At 49.9% G+C, this 23580-nt stretch overlaps 1 protein-coding gene across 2 annotated transcripts in view; it reads left to right on the top strand.

Moving 5' to 3' along the window:
- Positions 1-23580, top strand: part of Slc35f3 (solute carrier family 35 member F3) — a 239769-nt gene that overhangs the window by 170931 nt on the left and 45258 nt on the right. For both annotated transcript variants that reach the window (XM_027948005.2, XM_027948006.2), the window contains one exon: positions 3281-3605. In XM_027948005.2, coding sequence (XP_027803806.1) covers positions 3281-3605 — 325 coding nt within the window. The remainder of the gene's footprint in view (positions 1-3280; positions 3606-23580) is intronic.

Raw genomic sequence — 23580 nt, forward strand, 5'->3', positions numbered from 1 at the left:
CTGGACAGCTCATTGAAGGTGACTCTGGAGACGGTCCAGCGGGGGGAACATGGCCTGCGTTTCAATGGTGGATAAAAACATGCCTGAGGACTGTTTGTTGTGTCGCTCTTCCATGTTTCAGCCCTCTGCTTGCACTGCCTTCCCGAAGGAGGGCCTGTTGACATCTGGATTTGCTCCTGTCCCTTCCACAAACCTGGCAGTTTCTCCTGCTGCATGATTGAGCAGCCCCACAGGGCAAGGTGGGGTCCATGATGCTCGCTGCCCCTGGGCAGGTCACACACGCTCTGACACTGGACGCGGCTCCTCCCTAGTCAGAGCCTTTCTGTCCCACCAGGCTCAGCCTCGCCGCAGCCTCCTCTGACTCTGGTCACTAGCATCCCAGGGCACACCGGCCATGCTGTCTTCATGACTGCTCATTACGGTTGTGGTTGGAAGTCTCTGCATTTTGCACATAACTGTTCTTTATTCTTTTGTGGGTGCATCCTGTCACCACCACCACCACCACCACCACCACCACCACCACCCCCGCAGTTCCTGAAGGACAGTGATCACACGTTGCGCTTATTCCTAGACTAAAGCTCTGAACACACAGCAGATACTTCCTGCCAATCTCCTGTCCAGTGGAGATGTTCCTGGGAGTCGTTACTACACACAGCCTCGAGAGCTGTGCTGGGGTGTGTTAGGTTAAATGACTGCAGGATGGAGACAACGCAACTTCGGTTTTGCTGAGTGAGTGGGTCTGTGTCCGTGTGTCCTGCACAGGTCTGCTGATGTGTCCTTGTGTCCTGCACAGACAAGAAACTATAGAAAATGCAACAGCAGCAGCAGCAGCAGCAGCAGAGAGAGCTCTCTTATTATAGGTTGCTTTTCATTCTTGCTTCTCAGTACTTTCATAATGTGTTTATAAAGAACGTTTTGTATTTATAGAGGGAGGAGGTATCTGGAAGTATTAAGAATATGTGAGGTGATGAAACTGATATGTGATTATTATTATTATTACAAGAGACTCAATGCAGTGACTGGAGGGTTTGCAATGAATTAGGTTTTGTTGTCTGTTCCTTTTTAAGGGTCTGTTCCACTGTTTCTCAAAATGTGTTCCAGGGTACACTAGGATCTACCACAGGTGTTACCCACTTAACTAAGATAGCAGGCAGGCACTCGGGCTATAGCAGCCTCCTGGGAATTCACCACGTCTGTGCCCTGAAGATTCCTAGAGCAAAGAACCTGTCAGTTCTATTTAGTGTTTACCAAACTTACCAGCAGCCACGGACTCCTTTTCTCTTATCATGCCTATTACCTGTGTTGCGCATTTGAAAACACAGTTCAATCTTACATGTTATTTTTTAAAAATATTTATTTTTTAGTTTTAGCTGGACACAATATCTTTATTTTATTTTTATGTGGTGTTGAGGATTGAACCCAGCACCCTGCACATGCCAGGCGAGTACACTACCGCTTGAGCCATATCCCCAGCCCATTACATGTTATTTTTAAATAAGAGTTATAAGTTTAGTTTACAGAGTCTCTATTTTTTTGTGCATTGTTGATATTCCCTTGATTGGAGGATCAGACAGGGCTCAAGGATAGGGAAAGGCTGCTCAAGTACAAAGCCATTTTAGCAACATAAAATTACAGGATCAGTGGCTTTCTCCTTCCCTGTGAATGCAACATAGCACCCGCACTCAGGCCCGTGTCCTAAAGCTTAATTTGCCATAACAGCCCATTAACTGAGGAAATGTGCCCCCAGCTGAATTTATGCAGCCTCCCCCGGGGTCCTTAAGTGGGGGTTTTGAGGGGAAGGCCTTGTCTTCATCTCCAATTGTCTTTCCAGGGGAACTCAGGGCGGGGCTTCATTGAGAGAGAAAACTCCCAGCCCCCCACACGCACCCAGTTATCCAGTACTGAAGGGCTGCAGAGGCTGATCAAAACTGGCAGGTAATCAGGGTGTACACTGAATCTGTGTGCTTCTACCTGGAATGGAATTTGCCTTAAACTGTGGGAATTCACCACGAGCAAAGTTAAGAAGTCCTGGTGGGAGGTCATAAAGCGGAAGGCTGGGACTCGTCTTTCTGTCTCCTGTGCCCCCCCCCCCAACAGCTGCTGCAGTGACAGGCAGGTGTCAGCAGCTCCCAGGGGAACTAAACGCTTGGTTCTCGAGGGCTTCAAGGTGGATATACACACACGGGAGAACCAAGAGATTACATATTACTAAAGCAGAAAATGAAGACGAGAGAAACCATGTCAAACAGGCTTCAAATCAGTCCTTGACTAGTCACATAGCACTTGATGGTCTTTGACTAAGACAGACACAGTCCAGGCTGGCAGTTAATGACAGGATTAGTGAACACCCACTTAACAGCCTATGTTGAACCAGGATTTTCCCCATAGAACTGTTTCAGACAGCATACAAAATTTGGTTTAATGTTATTAAAGATCATGAAATGACCATTAGGTTTAAACGATGTATAGAGACCCTCATTTTCTGTACCCTGGAGTGAGGTGCTCTGGCAGCTGGGTGCCCATTCAGCTCAGTGCCGGGCAGAGCACACTGGGGCAAGTGGGCTGCCCCCTGGAAGGCCGCCTCTGTCCATGGTGACTCTGACACCAGCCACAGCTCTGTTTAACTTTCCAGCCGACTGACACACACACAATCATGAATGAAAAGCAAACAGTGGAAAATAACGCCTTTCACCTCCTTGCTCTCCGCTTGTAGCCTGGTTTCCCCAAGGGACATAGCTCTATAATGGAGTGTCCTGTCTGTGGCCTCTCACACACTAGCTGCCAGAGGCTGCAGTTTTTAAGTAAAGCTTCGAAGTGGGACCAGAGTCCATCCACAGGAAGCTAGTTCAGCAGATGGAGAAAGGGTCTGTGGTCTCTGAGCATTCAGAGTAAGAGGAGGGGCCTGGTGAATGTGCCTGTCAGTAACAGGCAAGGAGCTCCTGTCAAGGCAGGGGACCCTGTAGAGGTCAAGGCATGCTGCCCCTGGGTAGGAAGCCCCTCCCAGGGCTGCCCAGCTCTCCGCAGCCACAGCATGCTCTGAAGTTTCCCAGATCCAGGCAGGTCACCTGTTGGAATCAGGTTCTGGTTAGGAGCCTGGGGAAGGCCTGAGACTGCGTTTCCAGCAAGCTCTCAGGAAATGGGGCAGTGGAGCTGGGCTGGGTCTGCTCTTGGCACCCAGCACCTGGCTCTGGCGCACAGGACACGGCAGCTGCCCTGCGCCCCGTCCCAGTCTGCAGACCCGTCCAGGTCTGCAGGCCGTTAACCGCCTTCTCTTCCCCAGGGGAGGAGCGTCCCCGGGAGCCCCTGGGCCCGGCGGAGGCCCAGGCGCCGGGCGGGGCAGAGGCCGGAGGGAGGACCAGCCGCCGCCGCTGGACGTGCTCAAGGGCGCAGTTGCACAAGACGTTCTGGGGCGTGGCCGTGGTGCTGTGCGTGTGCGCCTCCTGGGCTGGCTCCACGCAGCTCGCCAAGCTCACCTTCGCCAAGTTCGACGCGCCCTTCACCCTCACCTGGTTTGCCACCAACTGGAACTTTTTGTTCTTCCCGTTGTACTACGCGGGGCACGTCTGCAAGTCCACCGAGAAGCAGTCTGTGAAGCAGAGATACAGGTAGGCCCTCCTGACCCTGACCACCTGTCCCAGGCAGTCCCGGGCCACTGGCCCAGGTGGGAGGTGGGAACCCGGGACAGTCTCAATGCACCTGCTCATTCACTGGGCCAGGACCAGAATCCTCCTCACCCTGGCTGGTGAGCCTCTGCCTGCACCTCCATCCCGCAGCCCTACCAGCTGCTTCCTTTCTGTGAAACAGGAGTAGGCAGTACCCTCCAGAAGTAAGGAATGGAGCAGAGCTCCTTCCAGCTGGGGTGAGGACCTGGAGTCCCTGGAGCCAGGTGCCTGGGAGCAAAACATAGACTCCTTTGGTATGTGATTGCAAGGTCTTGGCGTCTGCAGTGTGGAGACCAGAAGCAAAGCAGCTGTGGACTTCGTTGACTCATATATTGCACATGGAATTGATGCCCCTTTCCAAATAAGCCCAGAATCCTGATCCCATCTCAGTCTGCAACAGCCCCCGACTCCTGCCAAGGCCCCAACCCTCCCCTGGAGCCTCATTGTTAGTGTTGACCCCAACTCCTCCAGCTGATAGTGCACCTCATGTTGCCCAGGTGGAGAACCATGTGGGCTGTCAAGCACTGGCTCAAGTCTGTCAAAAACCCCAAGAAAGACTGCTGGCCAAGGTGTCACTATAGGCCCTAGAAACTTGTCTTTTATCAGTCCCAGAAGTGAACAGAAATTTTGAGGTGATGACAACCAGTGCCTTCTTCCTCCCCATGTCACCCCACCGCACCCCAACACATACCCTTACAAAATGGCCAAGTCCAGTCGAATGTCCACTTCAACCCTAGCCCTGTCCTGAAGTTGCCCTCCCAAGCCACAGATTAACTAAGCCCATCACTGGAGCCAAAGAGGAAAGTGGTTTGGAAATGGAATTCTAGATTGGGATCAGAATTCTCTTGGGAACTCACCATTCTGTCCCCAGAGACTGGAGATGCAGGTGCCATACTCCTTAAAGGTCCTGGCTCCTTTAGAAGACCAGTTTGTAAAGTAGAGCAGGAGTTCTGGAGGAACAGACCCTGGGGAGCCACCCTCAATCAGCTGAGACACCCAGCTAGCCTTGCATGTCCCCTCAGTGGGAAGGGTTTGGGGCAAATGCTGGGGACAAGGCATGCAGGGAATACTGGCCAGGCGCTCACGATTAGACACTGAAGTCAGGACTGCGGCATCCTCAGGGCTGATTTCAACCAGTTGCTCAGAGCCAGCCGGAAATTGCCAAGGAGGCACTGAATGCCTCTAGCAGAGGCCTGAGAGCAAGTTTCATGCCCTTTTTCCACAAAGAACTAGGGGAGCAGAGATGGAGGCCCCTTGATGACATCAGCTGCTCCTGCTGGAAGGGCCTCTCTTCAACAGTAGCCACTGACGTGAGCGGGAGCCATGGCTGTGCCTGGGGGCAAGGCTGGCACTGTGGCCACTTAGGGCAGCCCCAGCAACATTTAGACTGTTGGGCTGGAAACCACACTTAAGGAGTGAAGCTCAGTGGTGGTTGAAAGGTCAAAGTAGGAAAAAAGAAATGTCACTGAAGGGGCCCCATTTTGCATGAAAAGACATCACTCCTTGACTTCAGTTGGTGCCTTCCTGTACAAAGCATCCAGAAAGAATTCAGAAACCCTTGCAGGGACTGGTGTGTTGGCTAGAGAAAGTGGGGGAGTGTGCAGAATCCTACCTTGATTAGTGAAACCACTTAAAACTGAGCCCAGTTTCTCTCACAAAACTCAGCTCCAGTTCCCAGTAAAAATTTTTCTAATTGGAAAGATTTTCCCATGGCTGAGCGGAGGAGCTGCTCATTTTCCAGTCAGGTTTGGATATTTGGTGAAGCCATGCATGCCATGAGAGGGGTGAAGAGTCTCCCCCAGGAGGGGAGAGAAGAATTTGAATGTCACTACAGACCCTCCTAAGGAAACCATGACTGTCACAGCTCAGATGAGGAGTGCTTTCAACAGCTTTTGCATTGCCAGAACCGAGGAACACTGAAACGACATCTTCTATCTTCATGCTTTTATCAGAGTTAATGAGAGAGAGCAGATGTAGGGCCTGCTGAGGAGATGGGTCCTTGGTTAGCAGTCTTAGCAGGGGGCTGGGAGACAGGAGGCCAATAGACACACATTGCACAGAGAGTGGGCTTAGCAGACAAGCTGGCTTTCCTTAGTTATTAGGAAGCAGTCAGATGGAAGTTTCTTTCTCCAAGCCCTCTCCCACTCAGCTGCTATCCCCAAATGAAGCGGCAGAAGGCAGGTGAAGCAGAGAGGGAGATGAAGGTCCCTGGCTCAGAGCTCCTTGGACTTGCCAGCCAAGCCATCTGACGCAGGGCTTCTGGGTGGCACGAGAGCCTGCCCTCCTGGAGAGCATCCAGGATAGCCTGGTGCTGCTGGACAGCAGGCTGCACTGTGACCCTAATGGCTCTGGAGTTGTTGAGTCTCAGTTATCGGTTTTTAAAAATGCTGATGATCTGACCCAGTGTAGGAACCAGGACTCACCTGGCCACATAGAACTGACTGTAACTTGCTGTTGCAGCCCTGGTCCTCTGCTACTGGGGAGGGAGGCTCTGTGGACATGTCATTTAAGCTCTCGGAGCTTTAGATGCCCACTTATAAATAGACGATTCAGACCTCGCCTTGCGCAAAACATTGCTGTGTGATCAATGAGGCACCGTATGTGAATGTACCCTCTTATCTGCTGTCCGCCACATAAATGCAGAGAAGCGTATGCTGTGACTCCTGTGGGCTGAATGGAAGGGTGCACCAGGGCTTTGTTCATCCACCGCCTTTCCGTGGCCCATTCAAACCGCAGGAGAGCTGACCCCAAGGTACCACACTCAGGTTCCCTTTGAGAAATCAATCTGCAGCCTAGTGGCTGCACAGGACATCCTAGAACACTGGCCAGGCACTCACGATTAGACACTGAAGTCAGAAATTAAACCCAAGTAAAAGACCTCTCAGCCCCATTGACCTGGCATTTTGGCCCTTGACTTGGGGTTGTCCCAGCTCCTGGAGCACAATGGGCACCTCCCTCCTCTATGAGGGGCACCCACCATGTCTTTCCTGATGCTCGCTGACAGCTGTCTGACCTCATTGGATGGCACAGGATGCCCTGAGGAGGCAGCAGTGCCCAGAACTTGGGGACAGCTCCAGCCAAGGAAAATCTTAAGTGTGCTGAGTATCGCAGTCTCCTGGACAGCTGTGCACTGAATCTGGGGTGGTGAGGATTCAGAGGAAGGCCACACCAGCTCTGCAGCCTGGAGAGACTGTCAAGAGAGGTGTGAGGACACACAACCTCTGGGTCCTCTGACCTTGGGAGAGAAGGATGGCTTCCCAGGCCCCAGTGCCTGCCACCACCAGCAGAATCCAGGCAGAAGCAGATGTGGGGCATTTGCAGTCATGTCAGAGGGTCTTCTGGGAGCTTGCAGCAGCAGCGACCTGTTCTCTGCTATCATGTAGCTACCCAATAAAGGTCACCATGGTGGAATTCTGGTGCAGTGGCAACAGATGTTTTCCTCTGCCTGTTGTAGTGCCAGTCTTTTGTAAGCCAGCCAGTTGGCTCTGCCCAGCCACTGTAATGCCATTCAGAGCCGAGGAAGGGGAAGGGCAGCTTGGATCTCTTGCAGTGCTACCTGAGGCTGATGTGTACAGATGGCCAAGGAACCATCTTGGGTCTTGTGGCTGTTCAGAGTCTAAGGAGCAGAGTGGAGCAGTTCCGACCTTGAGGTTGGTTTGTACTGTAATTGTTATCATGTCTTCTCTAGGAGATGTGCTAGGGATGCAATGATAAATGATTCCTGTCCCCAAGGATTCCCAAATCTGGTAAACTAGGCAGGGTGCGTGCCGGGGAGCCAGTGCAGAAGGCTGGGTGCGTGTGTCCTGGCAGAGTGGAAAGGTTTGTAGGAGGAAGTGAGCCAAGAAGAGCAGATGGCCCGCCAGCCGCTGAAGGAGGAGGTCAAGAACACCCGCGCAGACGGAGATGGAGCCCAAGGGAGGGCTCCCAAGAGTGTAGGAAGTGAGGCAGGAGGAAGGGCAGATGCTGGCAAGCCTCCTGCACCCTGCAGAGGAGCTTCGGCTCTGGCACATTTGTGGCAGGGACCATCAGAGGGATGATCAGATTGGATCTTTAGAAATCCGTTGCTCCTGCCGCTGTGTTGAGTGTGGGATGGAGCCAGCTGCAGATCGTCCAGTTCACCAAACTCTTCCTCCACTTTGGTGTGCCCAGGGCATGCAGGCAGGTGTGGATGGCACAGACGTTGATCGTGACTCTAAGGAGCTCACAACCAAATGGGAGAGAAGCCCAGGCCCAAACAGTAGGGTGAAGGAGGAGATGGGCGATGGAGGGGACCAGACTGTCTTGACTGAAGCTTGGGCTCCAGCACAGGGTGGAGTGGATCTCAGGCTCCACAGGCAGATGGAGACACAGGTGGGAAGCACCCTGGGGCCAGCCCACAGCTGAGGCTTTAGTCTCTAGCCACTGGGGGCTCCAAAAGCTTTTGAGCAAATCTGCTCCAATCAGAGCTACTTGGATTCATGGAACTAATTTTAACTGGTACCACACATGTTCCCATCTCACGTTAAGAGTGGGATGATTGTCAGGGGTGAAGGAAGGGATAAAATATCACGGGTTGGTCCCCCTGCCACCTGTTTGGTGTGAGGGGGGTTCCTAGGAAATCTTGAAATATTACAGAACCAGGTCTCTTGCTTTGAACTGCCAACTTCCTCTTCAGCCTTCAGCAAGATCTTGTGTTGGTGAAAATCATTTTCACAATTGTCATTTCCATCAAACCCCAGGATTCTGAAAATAAGTGGGAATCTTCTTTCCAGGGAGTATTTGTACACATTTTCAGGCACAGCGGTGGGTGCCCTATGTCTCCCTGCCCCGTCAGGCCTCACCCTTGACATGGTTGGTGGCTTTCTTTACTTTCCCTTTCTGGAGGGAGCCCCAGACGCGTTCCAGCCTGTTCCCACCAACAGCTGTTCATCAGGTGGAAGCCCCTCTGAAATCTGTCAGAGGGGCCCCTCCAAGCTGGGGGATGGAGGTGCTCTGTTATTCCCCTGGACCTGCCAAGGGCCGTCTGTGTGCCGGGGCTGGCACAGGAATGCTGCGTGACCATAAGAAAGGAGGATCCCTGCCTCGTGGAGCTTGCTTCTAGCAGGAGAGGAGTGGTGAACAGGGGAGATAGCATGCCAGATGGTGTTGAGGCTGCAGGGGAAGATGGGGCCAGGGTGCTGGAGGGGAGGCCTTGGCCCCTGCCTGGAGCCTGTCCGAGCCTGTGCTCGCGGACACCTCCTGCCTTGAGCAGAGCGAGCCCTAGGGGAGCCCTATTGTGGCCTGCGATCCTTCCTTGGTGAGCCTCCACTGACTGCCTCCACTGCCCAGCCCTGCCGAGCACTGAGGTGGAGGCCAAACAATTGGAACAATGGGAAAAGGAGCCCCTTTGTGCCAGGAGTCCAGTGGCAAGGAGGCCTGACTTGCTTGGCCTCCAGTGGGGTCCAAGAGCCCTATTCTACTCACCAGCTCAGCAGCTGGGGTGAAGGAAGGGATAAAATATCACGGGTTGGTCCCCCTGCCTCCACAGTCCCTCCTAGCACACACACAGCTGACCAGTTCCCTGTCTGTTCCCCAAGGACTGACAACCTATAAAATGGTGCACTTCATCCACAGCCCTTCAGCTGATGTCCTTGTCTTTTGTCTGTCTGATTTGTAACTGCTTTAGAAGAAATGGATGCAATAATTGGGGGCTACCGTCTGTAGTTTGGCCCATGTCTTTAGCCTAGGACAGTAATGGTGATTATTCATGAGTATCCTCATGCCAGGAGATTTTGGTCAGGCTGTGCTGGGACAATTAGCACCCCCACACACGCGCGCGCACACACATGCATATACACACACACATGCAGATAGTCAACTGAGCAGCCAATGTCAGGTACAGCTGCCGCAGAGCATGTGATCAGTGCTTCATGGCTAAGTGGGAAGTCACAAGGGCCTGGGTAGCCCATGAAGGCTGCATAGGTTTGGTATTCAAGGATGCATCCGTGCGTAAACAGGGGAGCGTGGTCCACCTGCCCCATCGCCTTCCTGCGCCAATGCTGGGCCGCCACTCCACAGGGTCTTCTTTCCGTCCTGTGGTCATGCCTCATAGCTTAGCTCCTTTGTTTCCCTTCTGGCTTCTCCTCCCCGCACCCTGCACTTCAGTAAACAGCTCTGGCTTCACCCCAGTGAACCTGAATGGCAGCCCAGCATCCCACAGACAAGTCCAGAGTGTCATATTCCACGAGTGACCTTGGACCCTGAGGCAAGGCGGAACTGCTGCTCTGCCTCCTGGCCGCCTTTGTTTTCAACTTGAGTCACCTCGCCTGCCAGCCCCAGGTACCTAAGGCTCTGTTGAACCTTGACCAGGTAACAGCGTCTGACCTGGAGGTTCTGCAGTTCCAGGTCATCCACCGTGTACTTTCAGAGTCTGTTTAATTCAGCTGCAGCAATGTTTTTTCAATCATGTTGAAATTTTGCAAAAGTTTAGTTCCAGTGCTTCTGGATGTGTAAGATGTGGGTTTAAAGAGGGCAGCTAAAGGGATGGGGCTGGGGCTCAGTGGTAGAATGCTTGCCTAGCATGCATAAGGTACTGGGTTCGATCCTCGGGACTGCATGAAAAACATAAGCAAAAAACTAAAGGTATTGTGTTCATCTATAACTCAAAAAAAATTTTTTTTTTAAAGTCAGTGTACTTATGGCTTTGGGGGGTTCAAAAATCCCCAGGCTGGAATTTTCAGGAAGAGCTTTGGCGTTATTTTTAGCACAAAGTGCCAAGGTCACCATGAAGATATTCAAGATCAGTGTAACAGGGGCTCAGAAGGTGGAAAGCAAGAAAGGGTAACTTCCCAGAGGAGGGGACCTTCCTCTGCAGGTCTTGAGAAGCTGTTAGTGTCTGCATAAGCCAGATGACAAGGGTTCATTTGCAGCTTGCAAAGGGCACCACGAATCAGTTCAGGTATGTACAGGTGTGTAGGAATGACCAAGAGGCTGAGGCCCACCCAATGCCACCTGGTAAGGCTGAGCCATTTCTTACTTTCCATGTGATTCTTAATCGTAGAGTCAAGGCTAGTGAACTAGCTCAGAGGTACATTGAGCCTTAAAACTCTCACATTTAGCAAAAGATCATCTGCTAAAGACTTAGAAATATACAAAAGGGACTCTGAGGATACTCTGATCTAAATCATTCAAATTATCAAAGAGGTCACAGATGCTCTAGGAAAGGGGGTAAGGTGCCTTGTTCTCGTCAGCCCTGGACCTCCCCATAATGCTACCAAGAAAAGATGGATTGATGTTCTTTCCTCATTGGAAGGAACTTGGAGGCAGCACCCAAGTAGGATGGAGCAACAGTGGAGAGAGGGCTACCAGCCCATGCTGGGAACACTGTGACAATGGTAAGAACACAGGCCGGCCATTAGGTAGCTGGGATTGGAAACCACACTGTCTTCATCTGATGCAGGAATATAGGAAAAATCAACTAAAAATTCTAAGCCTTAGCTGTTACCTCAAAATCCGCTTTTGAGGGTTGCTATTGGGATCCATACCCCTCCCCTGGGTTCCATGGTTCCTGTGTGGATCATGTGTTTAACTGGAACAGAATTAAGTGTGATTGTGTGAATAAATCCCCAAACTTGTTCAGAGGCTTCCCACCCATATTTGCATCTTCAAAATGTGTATCCCAAAACTCATACAACCATGGCTCCTGCTCTCTATAGGTTATAAAATGATGATGGTGATGGTGGTGACGATGATTATAATTATGATGATTATAGTGATGCTGATGGTGGTGGTGGTGGTAATGTTAATGATATTTATGATAATGATGATGGTGGTGGTAGTGACGGTGTTGTTGGTTATGATGGTAGTGATGGTTATAATAATGATAACGATGATGTTCATGGTGATGTTGGTCATGGTGATGATTGATAATGGAGTTGGCATGGTGGTGGTGGAGGTGTTCATGGTGGTGATGGTTATGATAATGATGGTTATGGTAGTGGTAGTGATTGATGGTGGTGGTTGTGTGGTGGTGATGGGTATGATAACTATGATGATGATGTGGTAGTAGTGATATTGATCATGGGATGATACTAGTGATGGTGATGGTGATGATAATGGTGGTGATGGTGGTGATGGTGTTGATGATGGTGGTAGTGATGATGGTGTGATGATGACGATGATGGTGGTGGTAGTGTGTTGATGATGGTGATGATGGTGGTAGTGGTGGTAGTGGGGTGATGATGATGATGATGATGATGATGTGCAGTCCCAGATGATGAGTCTTTCTCCTAATGAGCATATGTCTTGCAGCTGGTGTCAAGCCCACATCAGGGAGGCCAGCACTGGGCCCTGTCATTATTTTAGATTGCATGGGGGAGACATGTTTCTTGACAGAGATGAGCTTTGACAAGTCTGACAGGAAAAAGGGTGAGAACTGATGTGGAGCAGGCCAACACTGTGTTGTTCTAGAACATGAACCAGAGCCAGAGGAAGTACAAGGTGATACGCTGTCTAGAAGATCAGGTCCTCTCAAGCTCTTGATGCTCTTATATTTTTGAAAGCTGAAAAAAAAAAAAAAAAAAGGGAAAAGCCCGCTGCTACCCTGTAGACACAACAAGGGGCCACAGCAGACATGCCCCTTGTCCTGTCACTTTTCTCCTGCTGGCTCCGCTATGTCCCTGCTGGTGCAGCCCTTGCTGCCTGGGGTGCCCAGCCCACCCTTCCAGGGAACCCAGCTGGCAGTGCTTCCCACTTTTCTCCCTGCTGCCCATGTGTCCTTTTAGCACCCTTGAGTGCCAGACCTACACGGGGTCCCAGGGTCACTCGGAGAAGGAGGCTGCACGCAGAGGAAGGGGCCTGGGCTTTGCATCAGGCTGGCCTGAGCTCTAGGGCCCACTGCGTGCAGACTGCACGACTGTGGTAAGTTCTCTGGCTGAGGCTCCCTACTTCCCATTTCCTCGTATTGGAGATGGGAACACTAATTCCTGTGTACACCAGTGGGCTCCAGGGTTTGGACTGCAGATCACCTGGCCCAGAACTCGAGCCTTGGACAATGCTGAGGTAGTGGTCCCTGCTCCCAGCTGCAGGAGCGGTGATTCTTTTGATGGTAGCAATTGGTTGTCACTAGCCTTTCCCTTAATCGCCTTTCTGCACATGCCCTCTCTCTTTGGACATTTCATTTCTAACTGAGCCACAGGACAAAAGAATTAATTTGTCCTTGGACTTTCTCCTGTTATTTCATTATGTTCTTCTACATGGGCCGTCCTCAGTGAAGGAATCGAGAACCAATAGGAAAAGGAGTCACTGGAAATTGCTACGCCCACTTTTTAAAGCAAAGTTGAATCACATCCTTTATACAGCCAATGTCCGTGCTGGTGCTTCATAGAGTCAGTTCCAGCTCACCAAAACAGAGGTGCGCCATCCACAGGCAAGAGCCAGAGCAGATGGGGCCACGTGCCCAGCGCCCTGGGCCAGTCCTCCCCTCCACACCCCAGCCTACCGTAGGCCTGGTCCTGAAAGGCGAGAGGGGGAAGGGGTGCCAACTGAGGGTCCCTGGGAAACTTCCCTTGCGTTTTCCAGCCTGGCCATTGTGTTCTGAGAGACAACCCCTGCTTCAGATGAGCTCTCCGTGTCTGAGAGCTTGAACTTGGCCTTGGGAAGCTCTTGGTTGCTTAGAGGGCATCCTGGCCTTGTGGCCACACCCCGCACAGCCTAGGTGAGTTCCTCACAAAAGACAAAACATCTGATTGGCCAGAATAAGCTGCATTTTCTGATGTTTGTGCAAATTCTATTCTGGTGCTTCCTGAACCTTTTAAAATAGTATTATAGTGATTACATTTACCTCCTCGGCTGTTTTCAGCTTTAAGTGGAGAGAAAACAAATATGATTTACGTACTTAATGTAACATCAGAGGGCATCAGCATCGCTCACACTCTTCTCTCCTAAGTGCCTTATGTTATGACACTTAGGTTTAATGAGTTCCTCTCCATCATACATACATTATTAATTTATAACATAAAATAAATTAAAAGCTCTGGAAAAACTAAGGCTCCCCTGCTACAGGAATACATCATTAAGACCGTTATTTGGCATTATTTTGCCACATGTTTCTCTGGGGGGAAAACGGAAGAGAATTTTTTTCAAAGAAACATTCTAAGTGCTCCACCAACAAAATGGGAACAGATTGTTGTTAATAATTTATTGTGGATCAGTGTGGATCTCTCCAGTGCTCGTGGTGTGTTTTGAGCACTGGGTCTTATTAAAGGTGGTAAAAGTTGGTGTGCTTAAACCCAGCCTTCCTGACTCTTGGTGAGGATGTTTTTTCCCACGTGCCAAGCACAGGGAATTGGCTAGAGAATGGAGGGGCTCACACACAGGTGCAGAGTCCTCCATGGGGGTGTGCGGAGCTGAATAGATCTTCCCTAGGAAGAGGCTTGGAGCTATCCCAGGTTCCTGGCCAAATCCCCAGCTCTCAGGAGTCCCAAGCAACCACTAGTGTCCATTTGACTTTGCCAGTGCAAAGCCAGACCGTTCTGAGGCAGGGATGGGGAACTCTGCAGCCCAGATCCTGAGTCTCTGCTCCAGTGGAGGCTGCTATAGGGCAGGGATCACTAGACAGGGACTTCATCTCCCAGCCTCCATGTCACGTTCCCCAAAGTGGTGTGTGTCAACCACAGCAGATAAGAACAGGTGGGCATTGTCCACCCTCCTTTTCCCACAAATGCCCTGGCTTCAAAGACGGTGAGAAGAATGTCCCCAAGGGGTCAAATGTCGCCTGTCAAAGGCAAGAATCAGAGCCACATGTCTGTGTTCCAGCCTCTGAAGGCGGGGTCTTGACAGGGCAGCCAGCTCGCTGATTAACGCTGTCTCTATCCCCCATCGCCACCGAGGGGCAGCCAGTCAGATCTGCATGCTGAAATGTGCTCTCAGACCTCCTCTCTGCCCGGAAGCTTCCACGTGGCTTTATTTTATTCTGAGTATAACAATATATTTAAAAGAGTATGTGAACAGAAAGGGGCCATCTTTACACACCACAAGAATAGGGGCTGCGACAGTCTTCTCACCTGCCTGTCCCAGCAGCATCCCTGGTGGGGTGCCAGGAGAGGGGTGGGAGGGGCGGTGAAGGTTGTGTCCTGCCCATGCTCACCATCAGAGCGGACGCCCGCGCTGAAGCAAGCACTCAGCAGGGCACCCACTTGCCATAGGCTGCTCCTGTCCCTTCCATAATGGCTAGCTGGTCCAGCATGGAAAGAGCTCTTGAACTATAAAGTCGTTTTAGAGAAGGAACTGTTTGAATGTCAGACACTTTGAGAACATTACCCAGGTCTGAAATTGGTGGAGTCAGCCCAGGGACATCCTGCTCCAGCCTCTGATTGGAGTGAGAATGAAAACCCATTGCAGGAGATTGAGGCTTCACCTTCACGTGGCTGGATTGTGACCTGCTCCTGACCTACATGCTCACTGAGCCCTGGAAGAGAGGGGTTTAGAGGACTACTGCATTAGGATCTTAAAATCTTGCTAACACTTAACCTGCTATGAGATTTGAGATTTTACTTCAGCTCCAATCACTGCTGCTCTTTACAGAGACCTGCTACTGAGGCTCAGTCACAGCTGGGCAAGAACTGACCACCTGTGCATGTCCCTTCAGGGTTTGCTGATCATGCTGGCTGTCACCTGCTACCTCAGCCAAGGCTGTCCACCTTAGTACCTACACATGGCCTCCTTGGGTAGCCTGGGCTTCCTCACAACATGGTAGCTCAGGACAGTGAGGCTCAGGGCCCCAAAGGTGTGTGTCCCAGTGGACACAGCAGAGACTGTGTCCTTTAAAACCTAGCCTTAGTGCTTGAAGAGGGTCACTTCCACCTCACCTGTGAGAATGTCCCTACAATTTTCAGGGCAGGAGGAGGCCCCCCACAGCCCTCAATGGGACCATCTCATGGAGGAGTAGGCAGGTCACCCCCACAGCCTCTGCAGCAAGGATGACTGTGGGAAGAGCCGTGGTCCTGGGCTGCAAAGCCACCTGCCCTTGAAGCTGGGGAGTTGGACCATCCAGGAAGGGGCTCCTCTAGGATCCCTTCTGTGGCCTGAGGCAGCGGAGGGTGTGGGCTGATCTCCTGGCTGACTGGCCTGGCCTTCCAGCCCATCCCCACACCCCTGGGCATCTCCAGGCCAGATGTCTGCTCCCACCCTCCTAGACCTCGCTGTGAACTCAGCTGTCTCCCTCCTCTGAGAAGCAGGGCCTTTATCAACACAGCAGAAAACAGCATCAACCGGGGTAAAGAAGACGAATACAAGTGGAGATAAATTATTCAGAGAGCGGAGCTGCTCCGGAACTGCCCCGTGATAAGAAGGGCAGCATGTCCAGTGTGTGCTGGGTGCCTGCCGCCACACTAGCTGGCTCTCCTGAGCAGGTGGATTATTTTATGCACATAGCATCCAAGAACTGCAGTATGGCCAGCCACTGAGGACACAGCCCTCATACCCAAGTCAAGTCCTTCTATGCATGAATTATAGAGGATCTGGCATTAATAAAACCACATGTAAGAAGGAAACAGCTATGTGATGAGTCAAGACCTGAATAGGTGACGGCTTCCACAGGCCAGAGCCCCTGCACCCTGGCAGCTGTGTGGGTGGAGTCCCCTGAGGCAGGAAGCCTTGCTGGTGCTTCCAAGTCAGGTGGTGTAGGGAGGGGACTGCCAGACAGTGGTGCTCTCCCAGGCCCAGGCAGGACACAGAGACCCGGTCACCATAGCCAGGTTCCAAAGGACCATACCAAGCTCAACACCTGGTCACCATTTCATGGGGCTGGAAATCAAGGTGTAAAGCCAAATGGGATGGGTGGGGACACCAGCATGGTAAGCCATGGTAAGCAATTCCAAGGCCAACACACATGAACACCCTGGGCACTGAACACTGGAACAAAAGAAGAGAGGACAGAGACACTCCATGGTGCGTGTGTCCCGTGTATGCATGTGCGCATGTGTACGTGTGTGTGTGTGTGTGTGTATGTGTGTGTGTGTCTGAGATAAAGCAGTGTTTTAAACTTTGTTGTTTGACAAATTGGTGAGTCAATGGATTGATTGGCTAGATGTTTGCTTGGTTGATTGTTTTTTTGTTTTTATTTTGCTTTGGGGAAAGTTTAGTGAAGAAACACTTTCTTCTAATTAAAAAAAAAAAAGACTCAGGAAATGCACATGGAAAAGAGAGATCTGGGCAGGGCCCTTCTGGCTGTATTCAAAGGCGGTGATCTTTCTCCCTGTCAGTCTGACCCTCCCGAGCAGAGATGTGGCCCCACGTACGCATCCCTCCTGCCAGAAGCACCACTTACATCGCAGGAACCAAGCCCTGCTCCTTGCTGCCACGCATCTGAGCAAGGTGTCCTCTCAGGACCCACCCACCCCTCACTGGGCCCCCCTCAAGAGCAGGTTTGCATATCATGCACACTGCCACAGCCTGGGCTTACAGCTGTGCAGGTGGCCCAGACCCCTCAGATGGGACCCTTGTCTGTGCGGTAGGGCTGAAGGAAGGGAAAGTTCAAGGACTTGAAAAGAGTCCCAGACACATGTCCCAGAAAGCAAGCAGACATCTGAGTGCCCCTCCCAATTTCCCACGAACCTGCAGGGAACCACCAACCTATGTGGTGAACTGCGATCCCCCTGGGAATGGCAGGATGGCCAGGTGGGGTGGACACCGTATCCCACTCAGGGCCTGTCACTCCCTTCATCTGGGCTCTCCTTTGAAGAGGGTTTGGCTTCACCCTGCTCACACAGGCTGACCCTTGCCACCAGCTCTGGGCATGGAGACCCACCCCACCTGCCCTGTATGCGTCGCTCCCTTCTTGCCAAGCGTTTTATTCTAACCCTATTGAAGCTTCCATCCTCCCAAATGAGGAAGAGCAATTCCTGATGTCCTCCCTTCTCCTCTAGCAGGACTCCAGCCCGTGTGGCCAGCAGCCCTGGGGGGAGCATGGAAGAGCAACAGGGCATTGCAACACCTCGGCTATTGCTGGATGCCTCAGTCACCCGAGCTCTGATCCTGATAAACCGCTGACCCTCCACAACCTCACTGCTCAAGGGCTAAAGGAAACAACTAGAAGTGACACTTTTTGACCAACAAGCAAAAATGCTTGGAGACCAAAGTTGACAGACATAACAGAGAGGGTGACTACGGCATCCTGACATTCATGAAAAGAAGTGCGGGCAATTGGGCCAGGAGAGGTTTCAACCCAAGACATCCTCTGAGTTTGACTCTTGAGCCCTTCAGGCCATTATGAGAACAGCAACCTGGGAGACGCCATATGGCAGAAGGGAACCCATTTCCAAGCTCAGCAACCACAGCAAGATTTAAGTCCCTGAGTACACACAATAAAAATTGATAGGACCCCTGTGAAAAAGACTTTAAAATTATTGAAACTCGACAACATAAAAATGTCAACCTTTGTTCATTTATAAATGCAGTGCTGTCCTAATTAAAATACTAAAAGGTCTGTCTAAGGAAATGGACAAGAAAACCCTGTAAAAGAAGAGCAACAGGAGAGAGGGCTGTTCTGGAGGTTAAAGTTCACCCCCAAAACCCCAGCGTGGTAGCAGTGTGCCCAGGCAGAAGACCACGGGCATCCAGGAAGGACTCAAGTTCACGAGAGCTCTGGGGCACGGTACATGCATCTCTCATCAGTGAAGGAAAGAATTTAATAAGTGATATCAAAACAACTGGAAAACCACCTTGAAAAAGAAGGAATTTTATTTATAGCACCCAGAAAAATTCCAAAGGAAATTTAGGTGTTAAACCTGAAATCTTATGAATGCTAGATGAGAACCTGGGTAATTCTTGTTCCCATTAGGGTACAATGTCTAGAAGCCATCAAATAAAAGATTACTAAATTAGAAACTGGAATTACAAAATTCCAAACTACTTTTTGGAAAAAAAATTAAAATTATCATATGCAAAGTGAAAATACAAATTGACTAACTTGAAAAGGTATTTGCAATTCATATGATAGATCAAGGGTTAATCTAACAGATAAAGGGCTCTTACAGTCAGCCTGTACAAAAAGCCTCAACTCAGTGGAGAAGCTTGTATGGAATGTGAATAGGTGGCTTATGGGAAAGGACATTGAAATGGCTAACAGGTACAGAAAGAGCTGCATCTAGCGTTCACACTTCTCTACTCTCAAAACCCACCTGGAACTCATTTCTGCCTCAACCAGCTACACCTTGCCTGCCAAACCAACCAAGAAGCACCTTGGCCTTGTCTTCCTGAGGCCGACAGTGGTATAGGTGTGGGTTTTACCCCTTGGGAGCCACACCATTAGATAGCAGTGCCACAGTGTTCCCCAGCAGAAGGACAGTCTGCACATGGGCAAGGAAAGGTAGCACAGACTGCCCGAGAAGGAGCTACCTCTAAGGCAGAAGACAGAAGGGCACTTCCCCATGCTCAGCATCTCCAGGTCTTCAAGTTCATTCCATCCTAGAGGAATAAAAAAAAGACTGCAGACGTGATTGTGAAAGGTACTGGGAAGAGAAGGGAAGATTGGGAGGATTGTCTCCCAGAGTTCCAAATGGTTAGAAAAGAGACTCTGGACCAAATGGGCACAGCACGGACTCCTGGCAAACCTGGCAATAGGCACAGACTCCTGGCAAACCTCGGGAATGAATCACTGACCATTGGTGAGCCCTTGATGAGGACAGGCATCACCTGGGGGCCAGCACAGGCTGTTTATCCAAACATGCCAAGTCAGCGAGAAGCATATGCCAATGTGTTCTCATTGGTCATTGTCAACCCAGAGGGAATCATCCGAAGTCCACCTTTGATTATTCCCTGTTCGACAGACTCAGATTGCAAATGTGGCTAAAGTATTGTGATCCCATGACAATTTTTTTATATGATGTATTTTACTATCCTATTATTAGTTAAAAACTTATTCGCCACAGAAGACATCAAGATAATGAAAAGACAGATAAAAGCAACGGTGTGGGAGAAAGTATTTGCAAAACACCTGATAAAGGAGTGGCATGCAAAATACACCGAGAACTTAAGACCCAGCACAGGAAAGCAAGCGGGTAATCTGAAAAGACGCCACAGAGGACAAACCGATGGCCATGAGCACATGAAAAGAGGCACCACGTCATTTATCATCAGGGAACTGCTGATGGTTAGCAGCACTGCCTGCCTTTAAAATGGCTAAAACTCAAAATGCCGCGACCCAGAGTGCTGGTGAGGACGGGGCGTAACGTTAACGCTCATCATTGCTGGTGAAAGGCACGGTGGCCCAGCGCTGCTCCTGTGAGGCCAAGGGCGCTCCCACTCTGTGGCCCAGCAGTCACCCTCCTCCATGTTGAGCCTCGTGAGCGGGAAGCTGGTGTTCACACAAACATGGGCACAGGGATGCTTATGGCAGCTTTAGTCACAGTTGCCAAAGTCAGACAACCGTCCTTGGAGGACGTGGAGGAAACTTGAATGAGCTTGAAATGAAAGAAGCCACTCTGAAAAGGCTCCATGTGGACAGTTTGATTCCAAATGTAAAATGTTCTGGAAAAGGCAAAATTGTGGGGACAGCAGAAGATCGGTGACCTGTGGTGCTGAAGGGTCAACAAGCACAGGAACTGGAAGCAGGAGCAGTGAAGAGCTTTGCAGCTGTAGTGGTGGAGAAACGTGCCTTCATCCAGAACAAAATGAAGACCCATGGAAAAGCAGAACTGAGCACGAGAAGGGAAGCCAACTTATGCAGTGGACTGTAGTAGTGGACATGGCCACTCCACCAGCTATAGCACACCCCAGGCAGGGTGTGAGGGATGGGGCACAGGAACCCCAAATACTTTCTCATGCTGTTTTATGCAAACCTGAAACTCCTCTAAAAATAAAATCTGTTAATTTTTAATGTTATAATACATAAGAGGGGAATGCCTTATTAGAACCTTTTCAAAAGTGAAACAAAATTTGTGAAAATAAGGTTTTTAAAAAGTTAGTCTGTGTCGGGTGCGGTGGCACATGCCTGTAACCCCAGTGGCTCAGGAGGCTGACACAGGAGGATCATAAGTTCAAAGCCAGCCTCAGCAACAGTGAGGCACTAAGCACTCAGTGAGACCCTGTCTCTAAATAAAATACATAATAGGTCTGGGGATGGGGCTCAGTGGTCAAATGCCCCTGAGTCAAATCTCCAGGACCAAAAGTAAAAGTTAGTTTGTAAATGCAATGATGGACTCTTAGAAGAAGTAAAGCCAGTCTTGGGTGAGGGAAATGCTCTGGATCTGGATGGTTACACTGGTGTCACAGTTGCACTGACTTGTCAAAGCTCAAGGACACTTACAACTTAAAATAGGTGCCTTTCATTGTATGAAAATTCTACTTATGAAGTTCATTTCTAAGTGGCCTGATGATGTAGGGATGTCATTTTTATGTCAAATTATGATCACACAACACAGTGAGCTTCATTTTGTGCTGGACTTTTACTTTGTGATCTCAAAGACAATTTTTAAAAATATATTTCTGTAGTTGTATATGGACACAATACCTTTATTTCATCTATTTATCTTTATGTGGAGCTGAGGGTCGAACCCAGGGCCTCACACGTGCTAGGCACGGACTCTACCACTCAGCCACAGCCACAGCCCCTCAAAGACAATTATTTTTAATGAATATTAAAGAGTTTCATCAGTTTTTCCAAAGTCTCCTCTTGGCCTTTTAATACCCAGCCAGTCCCTCTAGCCCCTCTTTGAAGGCACTAAGCAGAGTTGCTGCATGTCTCTGCTTTCGTTAGCTCCCCCAGATCTCAGTAGCTTGTGCACAGCCTGAGCTATCTCCTGGCATCACTGTCACAGGTCACTGGTTGGTTGTGGCTTTGGTTTGGGTTTGGAGAAGATATGCCATTCATTTTGCAAGAAACAAATCACAGTGTATTTGCACTCGGCAAAAGATGACATATGGGGCTGGGGCTGTAGCTCAGTGGCAGAGCACTTGCCTAGCACATGTGAGGCCCTGCGTTCTATCCTCAGCACTGCATAAAAATAAATAAAGGCATTGAGTCCATATACAACTTAAAAAAAAAATGTTTATTTAAAAAGATGACGTATAAGGATCTTGAATGAAAGTATGAACGTTGATCAATGTTGAAGGGGGATATTGACTGAGAAATTGTATGGAGGGGTGGTGCAAGAGATGGAACCCAGAGCCTTACACATGCTAAGCAAGCACTCTACCACTGAACTGCACCCCAGCCCAGTAATGCTTTTATATTGCACTGTAGCTAGTTCTCTAGGGAATAATTTCGCGTTTGGATGATTTTGCTTTCCCATACAACTTTGTGACTACAGAGTTGTATCAGAATTCCTTAGAGAAAGATGATGCACTTTTAAAATTGAATATATAGATGAAACCAAGCTGCACATAGAGCTACTACAGTGGAGCCCTATGAGGATTCAGACAGCTGTTTTTGAAAGGATCAGCCTGGCCAGCAGGGCAGTGACACACAGTCCCTTAATAACGCCTGTGGTGAATAATCCCAGCATTACCGCTGAAGTTTAAAATGCTGGTTAGAATGTGCAGGCAGCTGGGGCCTGTGGTTCATCTGCAGTGCTTGCAGGAAAGGGCTTTGTTTTAGGTCATGTCTTCGGTGTCAGAGGCTGCCTGGGGAGTTCTGTTCTTCTGGTCTGGGCTGGTTAACATGCAATATGGAGCAGGGGTACCTACCACTATGCTGTACTGTGCTGAGCCCCACCCTCTTAGAAGGGTGTGAGAACTACTGAGTCCAGAGGAAGGTGTCTGGGAAAACTGGGGAGGGGGAGACTAACAGCCGCTACAGATGCAAAATGGGGGCGGGAGCTGGGACTGTCAGTCCTAGGATGGCTGAAATCCCATTTTCAGGCCTTCAGACTCTAAAGGCAGAGTTCTGGCATTTGTATTGAGTAAGATGACCTCAAAAAGTCCTTCTCCTGGAAGATTTCAATTCCCATTGTTGTGTTAAATCTTCTCTTCAAAAGGTGTTCTGCAGGCTCCTGTTCTTCCTCCCAGATGCCACAGGAGACTTGAACAAAAGCCTGTGGCAGACATTCTGTAGCAAGTACCTTGCTTCCCAGCCCATTAGCTAATTGAGGCCAATAAGAAGAAAGCCAGGAGGGTCCCTGAGTCCCTGAGCAAACAGCTCAGCTCTCCAGACACAGGTGAGGCACTCAACCTCAAGACACCACCTCCTGGTGGACATGGTCAACACGGCCAGGCAGGGCTGGGGCAGTTTCTCCAGGGGACTATTCCTCTTCCACAGAGTCTCAGACTGCTGTGTCCAGTGGGGTCTTTTTTTGGATGCTGAGGCCTTTCACCAGACAGTCACAGCTTCATTTCTTCAGGCCCCTTTAATTGAGAGTTAATTTTAACAGATTGATTTGCAGGTTTTTTAAATTGACAATCTACGTTTTTATCAATTCTTTTTAATTATACATAACAGTTGAATCCATTTTTGACATAATTATACAAGCATGGAACGACGTTAAGGCATTTGCCAGTAGATAGATGGATCTAGAGACAACATGCGAAGTGAAATAAGCCAATCCCAAAAAAACAAAGGTCGAGTGTTTTCTTTGATATGTGGAAACTAACCCACAACAAGAGGCAGGGGATAGAAGTTCAGTGGATTAGACAAAGGGGAGTGAAGGGAAGGGAGGGGAAAGGAAAGACTATGGAATAAATCTAATTTGCAGTTTTTGAGATACTCCTGAAGAAAACGTCTGCTAAGGAAATAGATGATGAAGGAAAGGTGGGTGTTTAACCTCTATGAAAAAAAAAAAAAAGACCAGTTTTGGGACCCTTTTGAAGCATCCTGTCCTTGAAACTAGTTGGTAGGATGAGCGAGTGTTTTTTCTTTTCTGTTCCTTGGGCTCCATGGCACTGTTTACTGTGTCTCAAAACAGTCTCAGAGGTTAGTGTGTGACTACCCTGGCTGGAGGCTGACTTCTTCTGCCTAAGGTGGCCC

Source organism: Marmota flaviventris, chromosome 12, assembly GCF_047511675.1.
Source record: "Marmota flaviventris isolate mMarFla1 chromosome 12, mMarFla1.hap1, whole genome shotgun sequence".
Lineage (NCBI taxonomy): Eukaryota > Metazoa > Chordata > Mammalia > Rodentia > Sciuridae > Marmota > Marmota flaviventris.